This window comes from Bombina bombina, chromosome 1 (genome assembly GCF_027579735.1).
Source record: "Bombina bombina isolate aBomBom1 chromosome 1, aBomBom1.pri, whole genome shotgun sequence".
In the NCBI taxonomy this organism is placed as follows: domain Eukaryota; kingdom Metazoa; phylum Chordata; class Amphibia; order Anura; family Bombinatoridae; genus Bombina; species Bombina bombina.
In genome coordinates this window covers 78,084,543-78,102,082 of record NC_069499.1, presented here as the reverse complement: position 1 = coordinate 78,102,082, position 17,540 = coordinate 78,084,543, and the positions used below count along the sequence as shown (strand labels likewise).

Below are 17,540 nucleotides of genomic sequence, written 5' to 3'. Positions count from 1 at the left end.
TGCATGCCTTGCTCTCCAAAAACAACTGCGCATTAGTGGCGCGAAAATGAGGCTCTGCCTATGACTAGAAAAGGCCCCCATCTGAAAAAGGTGTCCAATACAGTGCCTGCCGTTTGTTTACAACAATCCCCAAGATTAAAATAACTATTAAGAGTTATAATCTGCCAAATATGCTTAGCAAAGTAATCGTTTTAGCCCAGAAAAATGTCTACCAGTTTTTTAAGCCCTTATAAAGCCCTTTATTCTTTTACTTAATCTAAGAAAATGGCTTACCGGTCCCCATAGGGGAAATGACAGCCTTCCAGCATTACATAGTCTTGTTAGAAATGTGGCCAGTCATACCTCAAGCAGAAAAGTCTGCCAACTGTTTCCCCCAACTGAAGTTACTTCATCTCAACAGTCCTGTGTGGAAACAGCAATCGATTTTAGTAACGTTTGCTAAAATCATCTTCCTCTTACAAACAGAAATCTTCATCTCTTTTCTGTTTCAGAGTAAATAGTACATACCAGCACTATTTTAAAATAACAAACACTTGATTGAAGGATAAAAACTACATTTAAACACCAAAAAACTCTTAACCATCTCCGTGGAGATGTTGCCGGTGCAACGGCAAAGAGAATGACTGGGGTAGGCGGAGCCTAGGAGGGATCATGTGACCAGCTTTGCTGGGCTCTTTGCCATTTCCTGTTGGGGAAGAGAATATCCCACAAGTAAGGATGACGCCGTGGACCGGACACACCTATGTTGGAGAAATGGCAAATTTCCAGCAGAACTAGGAATACTGAGAATAAACAAAATAAGGAAAATAAGCTCAGAGGCTTAATTCTTATCTCTAGATAATCGAGGGAACATCACCTCAAACAGAGATTTTCCACAAGAACCCCGAGCTCTAAAAACAAAAAGCTATCCAAAACGGATTAGAAATGAAAAAGTTAAACTTACAAAAGGGACGTCAAGAAAAACGGTGTACACAAACTAAAACAAAATAGGTCCTGCCTGTAATACAACACAACCCCCCATAGAGCTCAGGACTGGGATTCTATAACTATATACATATAGGAGATAAAGAAGAGGATCCAACCCTCTCCACTCGTCTAATCAACATCTTTATCTGAATTAGAAGACTGAGATCCACCTGACGGATCAGGACTGGGAACCTCCAACATCGCCAAAACCGCTCACAGAAGTAAACGTAGGCATGCCATTCTCCATCTAAATGCTAAATCCTCCTCAGTCGGGGGAGTAAAAACAGGTGACTCCCACCCGGAGGTTCTCAGAAGCCTCAGAGGGAACTGTAACCCCAGATGACCGATTGGGCACAAACCTTTTTACACGACGGCCCATGGGTAGGAGAGCACGGATTAACCCTTCACTTGCACGTAGCGGGAAGGGGCAAACTCACTAAAGCCGTAGCGTAGAAATGGCCATGCAAAAACACGCAGTAACCTCTGGTGGAAAAAAAGTCTCCCTCAGACGAAGGAGTAGTGGTACTTAGGGGAACTGCATGTGCAGGAGAAAATTCTAGGGAACGCACCTCATGGGACGAGGAATCCTCAGAGGTAGATGGCTCAGTGGTCTCTAACATTCCAACATTGTTTGAAAAGAACACCCTATTGCGGCATACAGAAAAATAATTTAGCAGGATGGTCTACCCAGTCCTCCTTACAACATATGCAGGTATCAAAATCTGTATCAGAGGAATTCTCTATAATATCAGAATCCTCCATAATTCTAAATAAAATTTTTATCCAAAAAACAAATGGCACCATAAACCCCCAATGGCTGGGGCACTCACCACCTCCTATGACCCAGACAGTTAGAGAAAAAAACTCTTCTCCGCAGCCACTCGGTCAGTAATCGGAAATGGAGAACAGGACGTGACTTCTCCCAGTCACATGGTGCCTCATGCAGGACCACCCCTGCTAAGGAAAAGCACACCAGCTTAATAAAACTGTGCAGCTCTGAAACCTGTATGTTCCGTATCAGCCTATGAGCCCAAAATGTCTCCTACACATACGCAGTCAAAATCACATAAACATGATTAACAAGACCCCACTGTTCAATAACCCCCCTGATGAGATATTAACCCTCGATTCCATAAAGATAAAGGAGTCCCTTTGAGACCCTGTCTTCTATCGTTAACATGTATGTAAAAAATGAAACGATCTTACCGGAATCTATGCCATGGAACAGCAACACGGTCCTTCAAGTTTGACAGATTGTAGCAGTGCTTCTGACATGGACTTGAGTGAAGAAAGCAAGCAACATAACTCGTCAACGGCGATTGCTTAAGGAGCTGTTAATATGAGTCTGGATGGTTTCGCAGAAAGATTCTCCCCTCCATAAGGAACTACTCCGTATCTTCTGACACTTCTCTGCCAACCTCCTGTGACGATAAGCAAAGAATGACTGGAGGATGAGGAATTGGGGGAGGTATTTAAGTCTTTGGCTGGGGTGTCTTTGCCTCCTCCTGGTGGCCAGATTGTATATTCCCACAAGTAATGAATGCAGCTGTGGACTCTCCCTGTATTTAGAAGGAAAATAAGTATTTGGAAGTTAATTATTCTTACCATAGCCTAGTAAAAAGTCAAAACATTAGAGTGAAACTATACCTTTCACAAAAGTATAGATCTAAACATGAGAAACGAAAGCTTAATTTATATTGATGCTATTTTGGAGAAAGTCCAAAATCTGTGGAATAAAAGGCAAACCTAGTGCTTTTCTGTCCATTAACATACCATAGTAAACGTTTGCCAAAATCAGGTACTGAGCCACTTTATGGTCCTGCAAAACTATCTTTTTTGGATTGTCTCACTTGATTATAGAGAAATTGCAGCAAACACAAAAGGTAAGTGTGAACATCACAACCATAACATCTATCAAGAACACCCAAGGATTCTTGGTTTTGGTACAATGTCTACTTTTCACTTCCCTTTGATACCACAAGATGGATTTTTTGAATTACCAAATTTCAAGGAAATTTTACATCCTCATTATAGATATGCACAATCTTGTTCCATCTATGCTGATGAGTATGACATAGTAAGGAGGAGGAAATTAATAAAAAAGAAAGTATCTAAATTATGGAAAAAAACAGAAATACTATCAAACCCCTGTTTTTTGTTTGAGTGGCATAGAAAAGTAATCTGCATTGATCACAAAGAGATTTCTGTGTAAATGCAATGTTAAAAGATAACTTACCTCAACAGTAGTTTTATACGTTTTTAGCAGAAGAGATGCTCTGGTCTCAAGGAATGTCCAAAGTTTTATCTCGTTTTCCCAGCTTACAGGAAATTCTGAATTTCCAAGAGTGAAAATTTTATCAATTGCTTGATCTCCTATCAGATGTTCCTTAAGTTCCTCTGCAAAAGAACAAAATACTAATTATTGCTCAGAACTGTACCCAGCTAATGTGAAAAAGTTTACTCTTACACACACAAAAAAACCCCCCAAAATTTATGCTTACCTGATAAATTTATTTATTTACGGATATGGTGAGTCCATGGCTTGAGTATTTACTGTTGGAAATATCACTCCTGGCCAGCAGGAAGAGACAAAGAGCACCACAGTTAAACTGTTAAGTATCCCTTCCTTACCCACAACCCCCAGTCATTCGCCCAAAGGGAAATAGAGAAAAAGGAGTAACACAAGGTGTAGAGGTGCCTGAGGTTATTAGTCAAAAGAATAACTCTCTTAAAATAAAGGGTGGGGCAGTGGACTCACCATATCCAGAAAGAAATACATTTATCAGGTAAGCATACATTTTGTTTCTTTCCTAAGATATGGTTAGTCAACGGCTTGAGTAATTACTGTTGGGAACAAATACCCAAGCTAGAGGACACGGATAAATAGGGAGGGACAAGATAGGCAGTCCTAAACAGAAGGCACCACCGCTTGAAGAACCTTTCTCCTAAAAGAAACCTCAGCTGAGGCAAAAGTATCAAATTTGTAAAATTTTGAAAAAAGTATGTAGAGAAGACCAAGTTGCAGCCTTGCAAATTTGTTCCACAGAAGCTTCATTTTTGAAAGCCCAAGAAGAGGAAGCAGCTCTTGTGGAATGAGCTGTTATCCAGCAGTCTCATAAGCCAAACAAATTATAATTCATAACCAAAAAGAAAGAGTAATAGCAGTAGCTTTCTGACCTTTACGTTTCTCAGAGAAACAGACAGAGGGCAGAGGACTGGCGAAAGTCCTTAGTCACCTGTAAGTAGAATTTAAGAGCACGTACAACATCAAAATTGTGTAACAAATGTTCTTTGGAAGAAGAAGGATTAGGACACAGAGGGAACAACAATCTCCTGATTGATATTTCTATTAGACACCTTAGGAAGGAAACCTAACTTAGAACGAAGAACTGCCTTATCGGCATGAAAAATAAGATAAGGGGAATCACACTACAGAGACTCTTCGAGCAGAAGAGATAGCAACAAGAAACAAAACCTTCCAAGATAAATTAATGTCTATGGAATGCAACGGCTCAAATGGAGCCAGCTGTAAAACTTTAAGAGCAAGGTTAAGTCTCCAAGGAGGAGCAACAGACTTAAAGACAGGCCTGATTTTGACCAAGGCCTGACAAAAGATTGCACATCTGCCAAACGTTTATGTAGTAAAACTGATAAAGCAGAAATCTGACACTTCAGGGTACTGACTGACAATCCATTCTCCAGGCCTTCCTGAAGAAAAGATAAAATTCTAGGAATTCTAATTTTAAGAGTAGCCCTTGAAATAACACCAATAAAGATATTTACGCCATATCTGATGGTAAATCTTTCTAGTAACAGGCTTGCGAGCCTGAATCATGGTCTCAATGAACGACTCAGAAAAACCAAGCTTAAACAGAATTAAGCGTTCAATCTCCAAACAGTCAGTTTCAGAGAAAAGAGATTTGGATGAAGGAAGGGACCCTGAATCAGGAGGTCCTTCCTCAGAGGTAGTCTCCAAGGTGGGAGAGAAGACATCTCCACTAGGTCTGCAAACTAGATCCTGCGAGGCCCCGCAGGGGTTATTAGAACCACTGACGCCCTCTCCTGTTTGCCAAGAGCAATGACTCGTGGAAGGAGAGCAAACTGAGGAAACAGGTATGTCAACCTGAAAACCCAAGGAACCGCCAGAGCATCTTTCAGAACAGCCTGCAGATCTTTTGACATTGAACAGTACCTTAGAAGCTTGGCGTTGTGACGGGACGCCTTCAGATATAACTCTGGCACCCCCCATTTGAGGATTAAGCTTGAAAACACCTCCGGATGGAGTTCCCACTACCCGGGATGAAAAGTCTGTCTGCTCAGAAAATCCGCTTCCCAGTTGTATACTCCTGGAATGTGGATTTCAGATAGACAGCAATTGTGGGTCTCAGCCCACTGAAGAATCTAAGTAACCTCCTTCATGGCTAAGGAACTCTGAGTGAGTGATGTAAGCTACAGAGGTTATGTTGTCTGACTGGAACCTGATAAACTGGGCTGAGGACAACCAAGGCCAAGCCAATAGAGCATTGTGTATCGCCCTCAACTCCAAGATGTTGATGGGAAGAGCAGACTCCTCCCGAGTCCAAAGGCCCTGAGCTTTTAACGAGTTCCAGACTGCTCCCCGGCCCAGCAGGCTGACGTCCGGGGTCACGATCACCCACGAAGGTCTCCGAAAGCATGTGCCCTGAGACAGATGTTCCTGAGAAATCCACTATGGGAGAATACCTTGACGACTAATCTAACTCAATTCTCTGATAGATCCGCATGGTCGCCATTCCATTGTCTGAGCATGCACAACTGGAGAGCTCTCAAAGGGAATCGAGCAAAAGGAATAATGTCCATGGAAGCCACCAGACCGATTACCTCCATACATTGAGCCACTGAAGGATGAGCAGAAGCCTGAAGAGAGAGGGAAGAGGAAATTATTTTGTTTTTCCTGACCTCTGTCTTCATCAATAGAGAATCTATTATGGTCCCTAAGAACACTACTCTTGTAGCAGGGGAAAGGGAGTTTTTTTCCCCAGATTAACATTCTAACCGTGGGAACAAAGAAAAGAGACAATGATATCTCTGTGTGAGATTTTGCTAGTTGAAAAGACGGCACCTGAACCAATATGTCATCCAGGTAGGGTGCCACAGCAATTCCATAAGAACGGATCACTGTCAAAAGAGCCCCCAGAACCCTTGAAAAAATTCTGAGAGCCGTGGCTAGACCAAATGGAAGGGCCACGAACTGGAGATGTTTGTCCAGAAAGGCAAATCTAAGGAATCTGTGATGGTCCCTGTGAATAGGAACATGAAGATACAAATCCTTTAGGTCTATGGTTGTCATGAATTGACCCTCTTGTACTAAAGGAAGAATGGCGCGTATAGTCTCCATTTAGAAGGATGGAACTTTGAGAAACTTGTTTAGACACTTCAAGTCTAGAATGGGACGGAAAGTTCCCTCTTTTTTGGGAATCACAAATAGGTTTGAGTAGAACCCGAGATCCTGTACCTGCACTGGAACTAAATATAAAGAGAGAGAGATGCGCTCAGCTGAGACAGAACAAAAGCTGGAAAAACTTCTGTGCCATGTTCATTTTAGGGTGCCACTCAGGGTGCATACTCTTTTAGCACACTATGCCCCTTCACAGAGAAAAAATATCCTGTAGCATATCAGTCTGACCCTGCCCAATGACAGTCCAGCACCGAAATACCAGGCAATTCTTCTCTGAACAAGAGAAACAACAACCCCAGACGATCGTTTCGGCCTTTTGTGGGCCTCGTCAGTGAGGTGCAGTCGCATCTCTCTAAGGGCATGTGTGCAAGGAGTCCACGTCTGGTTTCCCCTTTTACTCTTAGGGAGACCCAAGAGCAATTTGCATAAATATAAAAAGAGAGAGAGATGCACTCAGCTGAGACAGAACAAAAGCTGGAAAAACTTCCGTGCCATGTTCATTTTAGGGTGCCACTCAGGGTGCATACTCTTAGCACACTATGCCCCTTCAGAGAAAAAATATCCTGTAGCATATCAGTCTGACCCTGCCCAATGACAGTCCAGCACCGAAATACCAGGCAATTCTTCTCTGAACAAGAGAAACAACAACCCCAGACGATCGTTTCGGCCTTGTGTGGGCCTCGTCAGTGAGGTGCAGTCGCATCTCTCTAAGGGCATGTGTGCAAGGAGTCCACGTCTGGTTTCCCCTTTTACTCTTAGGGAGACCCAAGAGCAATTTGCATAAATATAAAAAGAGAGAGAGGATATTTTTGCTCTGTGAAGGGGCATAGTGTGCTAAAAGAGTATGCACCCTGAGTGGCACCCTAAAATGAACATGGCACGGAAGTTTTTCCAGCTTTTGTTCTGTCTCAGCTGAGTGCATCTCTCTCTCTTTTTATATTTATGCAAATTGCTCTTGGGTCTCCCTAAGAGTAAAAGGGGAAACCAGACGTGGACTTCTTGCACACATGCCCTTAGAGAGATGCGACTGCACCTCACTGACGAGGCCCACAGAAGGCCGAAACGATCGTCTGGGGTTGTTGTTTCTCTTGTTCAGAGAAGAATTGCCTGGTATTTCGGTGCTGGACTGTCATTGGGCAGGGTCAGACTGATGTGCTACAGGATATTTTTTCTCTGTGAAGGGGCATAGTGTGCTAAAAGAGTATGCACCCTGAGTGGCACCCTAAAATGAACATGGCACGGAAGTTTTTCCAGCTTTTGTTCTGTCTCAGCTGAGTGCATCTCTCTCTCTTTTTATATTCCTGCACTGGAACTATGACTCCGAGGGAGGAAAGATGATGTATACATTTCAAGAACGCCTCTTTATCTGGTCTTCAGATAATCTTGAGAGAAGGAATCTGCCTCTGGGAGGAAAAGTCTTGTATTCCAATTTGTAACCCTGGTATACTATGTCCACAGTCCAGGGATCTGGGACATCTCGCATCCAGGCTTGAGAGAACTGAGAAAGTCTTCCCCCCACCTGATCCGATCCCGGATTGGGGGCAAACCCTTCATGCTGATTTGGAATCAGCTGTGGGTTTCTTTGATTGTTTCCCCTTGTTTCAAGACCGATTGGGTTTCAAAGAAGACTTGGATTGTTCCTGCTTGGAAGAAGGGGAAGGCCTCTGAAGTTATGAAAGGAACGAAAATTACTCAGACGTCCTTTAGGCCTATTCTTCTTATCTTGCGGTAGAAAAGACCCCCTTTTTCACCCGTAATATCAGAGATAATTTCTGCCAAACAGGGTCTAAACAAGGTTTTGCCCTTGTAAGGAATGGCCAGAAGCTTGACTTTAGAGGAAACGTCCGCAGACCAGGATTTCAACCATAACGCCCTGCGGGCTAGGACAGCAAAGCTAGAAGTTTTGGCTCCTAGTCTAACAACCTGTAAAATGGCATCTGCATTAAAGTAATTGGCCAACTTAAGAGCTTTAATCCTATCTAAAATTTCTTTCAAGGAAGTCTCTACTTGAAGAGAATAAGACAAGGCGTCAAACCAATAAGATGCCGCACTAGTCACGGTGACAATACACACCACAGGTTGCCATTGGAGACCTTGATGAACATAAATCTTTTTGAAATAAGCCTCCAGCTTCCTGTCCATCGGATCCTTAAAAGAGCAGCTGGCTAAGAGAATAGTGGTTCTCTTAGCCAGAGTGGAAATGACCCCTTCAGCTTTAGGTACAGTATACCAAGAGTCTTTAATGAAGTCCTCGACAAGAAACATTTTGTTAAAAATGGGAAATGGGGAAAAAGACACACCTGGTTTCTCCCATTCCTGTGAGATAATCTCCCTAGCACGGTTTGGCACAGAAAAAACCTCTGAAGTGGAAGGTTCAGCAAATAAACTATTAAGTTAACTAGATTTCTTAGGAGTGACGACAGGGGTATCAGTCATCTAAAGTAGCTAAAAACTAAATTTATGCTTACATGATAAATTTCTCTTTCTCTTGTGGTGTATCCAGTCCACGGGTTCATCCATTACTTGTGGGATATTCTCCTTCCCAACAGGAAGTTGCAAGAGGACACCCACAGCAGAGCTGTCTATATAGCTCCTCCCCTAACTGCCACCCCCAGTCATTCGACTGAAGACGAGCAAGAAAAAGGAGAAACTATAGGGTGCAGTGGTGACTTTTTTTTTTTTTTAAAAACTACAAACACCTGCCTTAAAGTGACAGGGCGTGCCGTGGACTGGATACACCACAAGAGAAAGAAATTTATCAGGTAAGCATAAATTTTGTTTTCTCTTGTAAGGTGTATCCAGTGCACGGGTTCATCCATTACTTGTGGGATACCAATACCAAAGCTTTAGGACACGGATGAAGGGAGGGACAAGGCAGGAACTTAAACGGAAGGCACCACTGCCTGCAAGACCTTTCTCCCAAAAATAGCCTCTGAGGAAGCAAAAGTATCAAATTTGTAGAATTTAGAAAAAGTATGAAGCGAAGACCAAGTCGCCGCCTTACAAATCTGTTCAACAGAGGCCTCATTTTTAAAAGCCCATGTGGAAGCTACCGCTCTAGTGGAATGAGCTGTAATTCTTTAAGGAGGCTGCTGATTATGCTTCTCAGCCAAAAAGAAAGAGAAGATGCCGAACCCTTTTGGCCTCTCCTCTGTCCAGAGTAGACAACAAACGTTTGACGAAAATCCTTAGTAGCTTGTAAATAAAACTTTAAAGCACAAACCACGTCAAGACTGTGCAATAGACGTTCCTTCTTTGAAGAAGGATTAGGACACAGTGACGGAACTACAATCTCCTGATTGATATTCTTATTAGATACCACCTTAGGAAGAAATCCAGGTTTGGTACGCAACACTACCTTATCTGTATGGAATATCAGATAAGGGGAATCACACTGTAAGGCAGATAACTCTGAAACTCTTCGAGCCAAAGAGATAGCTACCAAAAACAGAACTTTCCAAGATAAAAGCTTGATATCTATAGAATGCAGGGGTTCAAACGGAACCCCTTGAAGAACTTTAAGAACTAAATTTAAACTCCAAGGTGGAGCAACAGGTTTAAACACAGGCTTGATTCTAACGCCAGACGCTTGTGCAGAAATCTGTCAATTTAAGGAACTAACTGACAATCCCTTCTCCAATCCTTCTTGGAGAAAGGATAATATTCTAGGAATCCTGACTTTACTCCATGAGTAGCCCTTGGATTCACACCAATGAAGATATTTACACCATATCTTATGATAGATTTTCCTGGTGACAGGCTTTCGAGCCTGAATTAAGGTATCAATGACCGACTCGGAGAAACCACGTTTTGATAAAATCAAGCGTTCAATCTCCAAGCAGTCAGCCGCAGAGAAATTTGATTTGGATGTTTGAATGGACCTTGGAGTAGAAGGTCCTGCCTCAGCGTTAGAGTCCATGGTGGAAGGGATGACATGTCCACCAGATCTGCATACCAAGTCCTGCGTGGCCACGCAGGTGCTATCAAAATCACTGAAGCTCTCTCCTGCTTGATATTGGCAATCAGACGAGGGAGTAGAGGAAATGGTGGGAACACATTAGCCAGGCTGAAGGACCAGGGCACTGCTAGAGCATTATCAGCGCTGCCTGGGGATCCCTTGACCTGGACCCATAACAGGGAAGCTTGGCGTTCTGACGAGACGCCATCAGATCCACTTCTGGTTTGCCCCATAGTTGAATCAGCTGGGCAAATACCTCCGGATGGAGCTCCCACTCCCCCGGATGGAAAGTCTGCCGACTTAGAAAATCTGCCTCCCAGTTCTCTACTCCTGGGATATGGATAGCTGAGAGATGTGAACCTCTGCCCATTGAATTATCTTTGAAACCTCGAACATTTCCAGGGGGCTTCTTGTCCCCCCTGATGGTTGATATAGGCTACAGTCGTGATATTGTCCGACTGAAATCTGATGAACCTGACCGCAGCTAGTTGAGACCAAGCCTGAAGAGCATTGAATATCGCTCTCAGTTCCAGAATGTTTATCGGAAGGCGGGCTTCCTCCTGAGTCCACGAACCCTGAGCCTTCAGGGAGTTCCAGACTGCGCCCCAACCCAGAAGGCTGGCATCTGTCGTGACTATAGTCCACTCTGGCCTGCGGAAACTCATTCCCCTGGACAGATGGACCCGAGAGAACCCCCAGAGAAGAGAATCCCTGGTCTCTTGATCCAGATTTAGCAGAGGGGACAAATCTGTGTAATCCCCATTCCACTGATTGAGCATGCAAAGTTGCAGTGGTCTGAGATGAAGGCGGGCAAAGGGAACTATGTCCATTGCCGCTACCGTTAGGCCGATTACTTCCATACACTGAGCCACTGACGGCCGAGAAGTGGAATGAAGAGCACGGCAGGAAGTTAGAAGCTTTGATAACCTGACCTCTGTCAGACAAAATGTTCATTTCTACTGAATCTATCAGTGTTCCTAGGAAGGAAACTCTTGTGAGGGGGGAGAGAGAACTCTTTTCCTCGTTCACCTTCCACCCGTGAGACCTCAGAAAGGCCAGAACAATGTCCGTATGGGACTTGGCGATTTGAAAAGTCGACGCCTGTATCAGAATGTCGTCTAGGTAAGGAGCCACCGCTATGCCCCGTGGCCTTAGAACTGCTAGTAGGGACCCTAGAACCTTCGTAAAGATTCTTGGTGCCGTGGCTAACCCGAAGGGAAGAGCCACAAACTCGTAATGCCTGTCTAAGAAGGCGAACCTGAGGAACTGATGATGATCTCTGTGAATCGAATGTGGAGATAAGCATCCTTTAAGTGCACGGTAGTCATATATTGACCCTCCTGGATCATAGGGACGATGGTTCAGATAGTCTCCATCTTGAAGGATGGGACCCTGAGAAATTTGTTTAGGATCTTGAGATCCAAGATTGGTTTGAAAGTTCCCTCTTTTTTTGGGAACTATAAACAGATTTGAATAGAAGCCCTGCCTCTGTTCCTCCCTTGGAACTGGGTGGATCACTCCCATAACCAGCAGGTCTTGAACACAACGTAAGAATGCCTCTCTCTTTATCTGGTTTACAGATAATTGTGAGAGATGAAATCTCCACTTTGGAGATGAACCTTTGAAGTCCAGAAGATATCCCTGGGAAACAATCTCTAATGCCCAGGGATCCTGGACGTCTCTTGCCCAAGCCTGGGCGAAGAGAGAGAGTCTGCCCCCCACTAGATCCAGTCCCGGATCGGGGGCTACTCCTTCATGCTGTCTTAGAGGCAGCAGCAGGTTTCTTGGCCTGCTTCCCCTTGTTCCAAGCCTGGTTAGGTCTCCAGACTGGTTTGGACTGGGCAAAATTTCCCTCTTGTTTTGCATTAGAGGAAACTGAAGCTGCGCCACTCTTGAAGTTTCGAAAGGAACGAAAATTATTTTGTTTGGTCCTTAACTTATTGGACCTATCCTGAGGAAGGGCGTGACCTTTTCCTCCAGAATATCAGAAATGATCTCCTTCAGACCGGGCCCGAACAGGGTCTGTGCCTTGAAGGGGATGTTAAGAAGCTTAGACTTTGAAGTAACGTCTGCTGACCAGGACTTAAGCCATAGCGCCCTACGCGCCAAAATGGCAAAACCTGAATTCTTAGCCGTTAGCTTGGCTAAATGAAAAATGGCGTCAGAAATAAAGGAGTTAGCTAACTTAAGAGCTTTAATCCTGTCTAGAATATCGTCTAACGGGGTCTCCACCTGTAGAGCCTCCTCAAGAGACTCAAACCAAAAAGCCGCTGCAGCAGTAACTAGGGCAATGCATGCAAGAGGCTGGAGAATAAAACCTTGATGTATAAAAATTTTCTTAAGGAGACCCTCCAATTTTTTATCCATAGGATCTAGGAAAGCACAACTGTCCTTGACGGGGATAGTTGTATGCTTAGCTAGGGTGGAGACTGCTCCCTCCACCTTAGGAACCGTCTGCCACGAGTCCCGTATGGTGGCATCTATGGGAAACATCTTTTTAAAAGCAGGAGGGGGAGAGAACGGCACATCTGGTCTATCCCATTCCTTAGTAATAATTTCCGAAAACCTCTTAGGGACTGGAAAAACATTGGTGTAAACAGGTACTGCAAAGTATTTGTCCATTTTACACAATTTCTCTGGAACCACAATGGGATCACAATCATAAAGAGTCGCTAAAACCTCCCTAAGCAATAAGCGGAGGTGTTCAAGCTTAAATTTAAACTGTGTCATCTCAGAATCAGACTGAAGTAACGCCTTCCCTAAGTCTGAAATGTCACCCACAGATAGAAGCTCACCTGCCTCGGCTTCTGAGCATTGTGAGGGTATATCGGACACAGGCAATAAAGTGTCAGAAAGCTCTGTATTAATTCTAGCCCCAGAGCTGTCTCGCTTTCCTTGTAGCCCTGGCAGTTTGGAAAATACCTCTGTGAGGGTAGCATTCATAACTGCCGCCATGTCCTGTAAGGTAAAAGAATTAGACGCGCTAGATGTACTTGGCGTCACTTGAGTGGGAGTTATAGGTTCTGACAGATGGGAAGAGTTAGATGGCATAATCTCCCTCTTTTAATCTTTTCAGTCAGAGAATGCCCTGGAGATAAATCTTTAAGCGCCATAATATGGTCTTTATAGTTTATAGAAATTTCAGTACATTTGGTACACATTCTAAGAGGGGGTTCCACAATGGCTTCCAAACATATTGAACAAGGAGTTACCTCTATATCAGACATGTTTAACAGACTAGTAATGAGACAAGCAAGCTTGGAAAACACTTTAATAAAGGTGAAACGGCAATTAAACAAAAACGTTACTGTGCCTTTAAGAGAAAAAAACTAGCACTTAAACTGCAAAACAGTGAAAAAATACAGTAAAATCTTTGAAATTTTTACAGTGTGAATAAGGGACTAAAGCAGCATTGCACCCACTTGCAAATGGATGATTAACCCCTTAGGCCCCAAACTGGATTGAAAAACGTTAAAAATTAATTGGGCACCATGCCACAGCTATGCTGAGGCTCCTAACTGCCCTTAAATACGATTTTGTGCAGAAATAACTCATTTGAAATGGTTCTAAGATGCCAGAGGAATCTTCTAGGGAAGCTGGATGTCTCAGTCTGTATTAAAACTGCGCAGTTAAAGCTCTAAAATAGGCCCCTCCCACCATGTACTGGATGTCAGAGGGGCCTTAAGAAAATACTCCTAGGAGTATCTGACTAGCCATGTGGAAACTAGGCCCCAAATAAAGACTTATCTCCCCAGAGAAAAAAACGTCCTAATTATGAAATCATGTAAACGTTTTGTCACTAAGCAATATGAATATTAACATGAGTATTACCCTGTTATGTAAGCATGATCCCAGTCGCTGTTTAATCACTGCATCAGGCTTACCTCAAATACACAAGGCTCTGTCAGCATTTTCTAGAACTTATTCCTCTCTCTAGAAATAAAAATACTGAACATACCTCAAAGCAGGTAATCTGCAGGCCGTTCCCCCAACTGAAGTTTTCCCATATTCATCGGTTATGTGTGAGAACAGCAATGGACCTTAGTTACAAACCGCTAAGATCATCAAATCTCCAGGCAGAATTCTTCTTCTAATTTCTGCCTGAGAGAAAAACAGTGCAACGCCGGTACCGTTTAAAAATAACAAACTCTTGATTGAAGGTAAAACTACACTAAGTCACCACATATCTCGATACTTCCTTTCTTGTCGAGAGTTGCAAGAGAATGACTGGGGGTGGCAGTTAGGGGAAGAGCTATATAGACAGCTCTGCTGTGGGTGTCCTCTTGCAACTTCCTGTTGGGAAGGAGAATATCCCACAAGTAATGGATGAACCCGTGGACTGGATACACCTTACAAGAGAAACCTCCTTTACCAATACACAAAGGTGTTCAAGCTTAAATCTGAAGGATACCACCTCAGTCTCAGAAGAAGGAATTATACTGCCCGAATCTGAGAATTCACCCTCAGAAAGTCCAGAGAAAGGGCAACTTGGGAAGCAGAACTGAGGACAGGCACCTTACTTTCTGAATTTCTAGATTTCCTCTTGCATTTTCCCTGTAATCTGGGAATGGCAGCTAATGCCACAGATACTGCTGAAGATACCTGGGCAGCAATTTCTGCTTTTAAATAAACTCCTCTAGGAGTTAAAGGAACCACAGGGCACTGCATGTGACACCATTGAGGCTTGGGACAAAGCAAGAGAAACCAGAGGTATTCTATTCACAGTATCATCCTGAGAGACAATAGGCTTAAATTTTACCTTTATTTTGCAAGGTTTTCTTGAAACATGAAGAACAAAATTGCATAGGAGCAGCAATGTGTGCATCTAAAAATAATAAGCATGAATTCATGAGAGCAGGCTCTTGCTCCATATCAGACAGGTTGTGAAACAGTAAATAAACTTGTACAGATAAGTTTCAAAGATTTTAAAATTCAATTAAAAAAAGCCAAGGAAAAAATTCACTTTAAATGTTATGCCAAATTAGGATCAATCCCCAGCTAAAATTATGTGAGACAAGTTAAGAAAAAACATTTAATAAAAATCAAATAAACGTCTAAAACACCCCAATTACTGAGGTGCCTTACCACTACCAATAAAGACCGGATCATCTAGAAATGGAGAACGTTTTCCTCAGAAACGTTATGAAGTAAAGCTGTTCATTTGATCGTAACTGCCGAGCTCAAATTACTGCTGCGACACAGAGAGGCACTACTTCCTGGTACACCGAGTACCAGAAATAACAGTTTTTTTAAACCTGACAGTTTAAAATGTTGCATCGTTTTATTTTAAAGCAAAGGGGAAATGAATAAGCTGCTTTTCTGTCTTTTTAAAAGAGTTTAAATGTTAGTCTCACACATGCTACAGTGCCTGCTTCATGCCCCAGTGTAACCCATACAACAGGATTATCTATATCCCAATAAGCAGTGTCTTAATTTGTTAAGTGCATGGTTTCCCCAACAGGGGGAAAGAGCACTTACCTGCTCCACTGTCCGGCATGTAGACAGTTACAAGGTATGCGAACACACAGTTCTTCACAGAGACCTTTGAAAAAGAAAGAACAGAGTAGCCAACTCTGGCTTTCTAAACTAGGGCAGCAATTTTTAGGAAAACTCAGTAAGTACCTCTTTACAAGTTCCTAACTGCTTTAAAGCCACCACAACCCGACTGCAAGGAATGACGTGGAATATGGCTATACCTCAAAACTTGCATGGAGATGAAATCAAAATTTTTCTTCAGAGACCTAAACTTAACCGCCTCCATGCACTGAAGGCAAAGAGAATGACTGGGGATTGTGGGTAAGGGAGTGATACTTAGCAGTTTAACTGTGGTGCTCTTTGCCTCCTCCTGCTGGCCAGGAGTGATATTCCCAACAGTAATTACTCAAGCCGTGGACTCAACATATCTTAGGAAAGAAACAAACTTTTCTTTCTAGCTTCGAAAGTCACCAGCTTTACATACCAACAGACAGATCTCCATAATTTAGGAATATGTAGTACTGGTCATCTTAAAGAGGTAGCATTGATAAAAAAAAAACTCCACCATCCTTAAACAGAATCACTCATAATATTGCAGTTACAGCCAATTAATCACTTGCAAACGATAAAAAAAAATAAAAAAATGAAGAGGCGCAGAACCACACTTATACAAACAAAAATCAAGGTATGATTCAATAAATATTATAAGGGACACTCAAGTCAAAAACTTATGATTCAGATAGAGCATGCAGTTTTAAAGACACTTTCCAATTTACTTCTATTATCAAATTCTGCACAATCTTGTTATATACACACTTTCTGGGGAATAAGATCCTACTGAGCATGTGCACAAGCTCACAGAGCATACGTATACTAGTCTGTGAATGACTGACATCTCTCACATGATACAGGGGGCCAGACAATGGGAGAAAACACAATTTATGCTTACCAGACAAAACATAATTTATGTAAGAACTTACCTGATAAATTCATTTCTTTCATATTGGCAAGAGTCCATGAGCTAGTGACATATGGGATATACAATCCTATCAGGAGGGGCAAAGTTTCCCAAACCTCAAAATGCCTATAAATACACCCCTCACCACACCCACAATTCAGTTTAACGAATTGCCAAGTAGTGGGGTGATAAAGAAAGGAGTAAAAAGCATCAACAAAGGAATTTGGAAATAATTGTGCTTTATACAAAAAATCATAACCACCATAAAAGGGTGGGCCTCATGGACTCTTGCCAATATGAAAGAAATGAATTTATCAGGTAAGTTCTTACATAAATTATGTTTTCTTTCATGTAATTGGCAAGAGTCCATGAGCTAGTGATGTATGGGATATCAATACCCAAGATGTGGAACTCCACGCAAGAGTCACTAAAGAGGGAGGGATAAAATAAAAACCAGCCATTTTCCGCTGAAAAAATAATCCACAACCCAAATAATAAGTTTATTCTTTTAATGACAAGAAAAACTTAAAACATCAGCAGAAGAATCAAACAAACAGCTGCCTGAAGAACTTTTCTACCAAAAACTGCTTCTGAAGTAGCAAATACATCAAAACGGTAGAATTTAGTAAATGTATGCAAAGAAGACCAAGTTGCTGCTTTGCAAATCTGATCAACTGAAGCTTCATTCTTAAAAGCCCATGAAGTGGAGACTGATCTAGTAGAATGAGCTGTAATTCTCTGAGGTG

General features: G+C 42.6%; 1 protein-coding gene across 1 annotated transcript in view; it reads right to left on the bottom strand.

Annotated features, from left to right (window-relative positions):
- Nucleotides 1-17,540, bottom strand: part of SETD3 (SET domain containing 3, actin histidine methyltransferase) — a 400,546-nt gene that overhangs the window by 39,895 nt on the left and 343,111 nt on the right. The window contains exon 12 of the mRNA XM_053697484.1: nt 3,203-3,363. Within this exon, the coding sequence (XP_053553459.1) occupies nt 3,203-3,363 (161 nt within the window). The remainder of the gene's footprint in view (nt 1-3,202; nt 3,364-17,540) is intronic.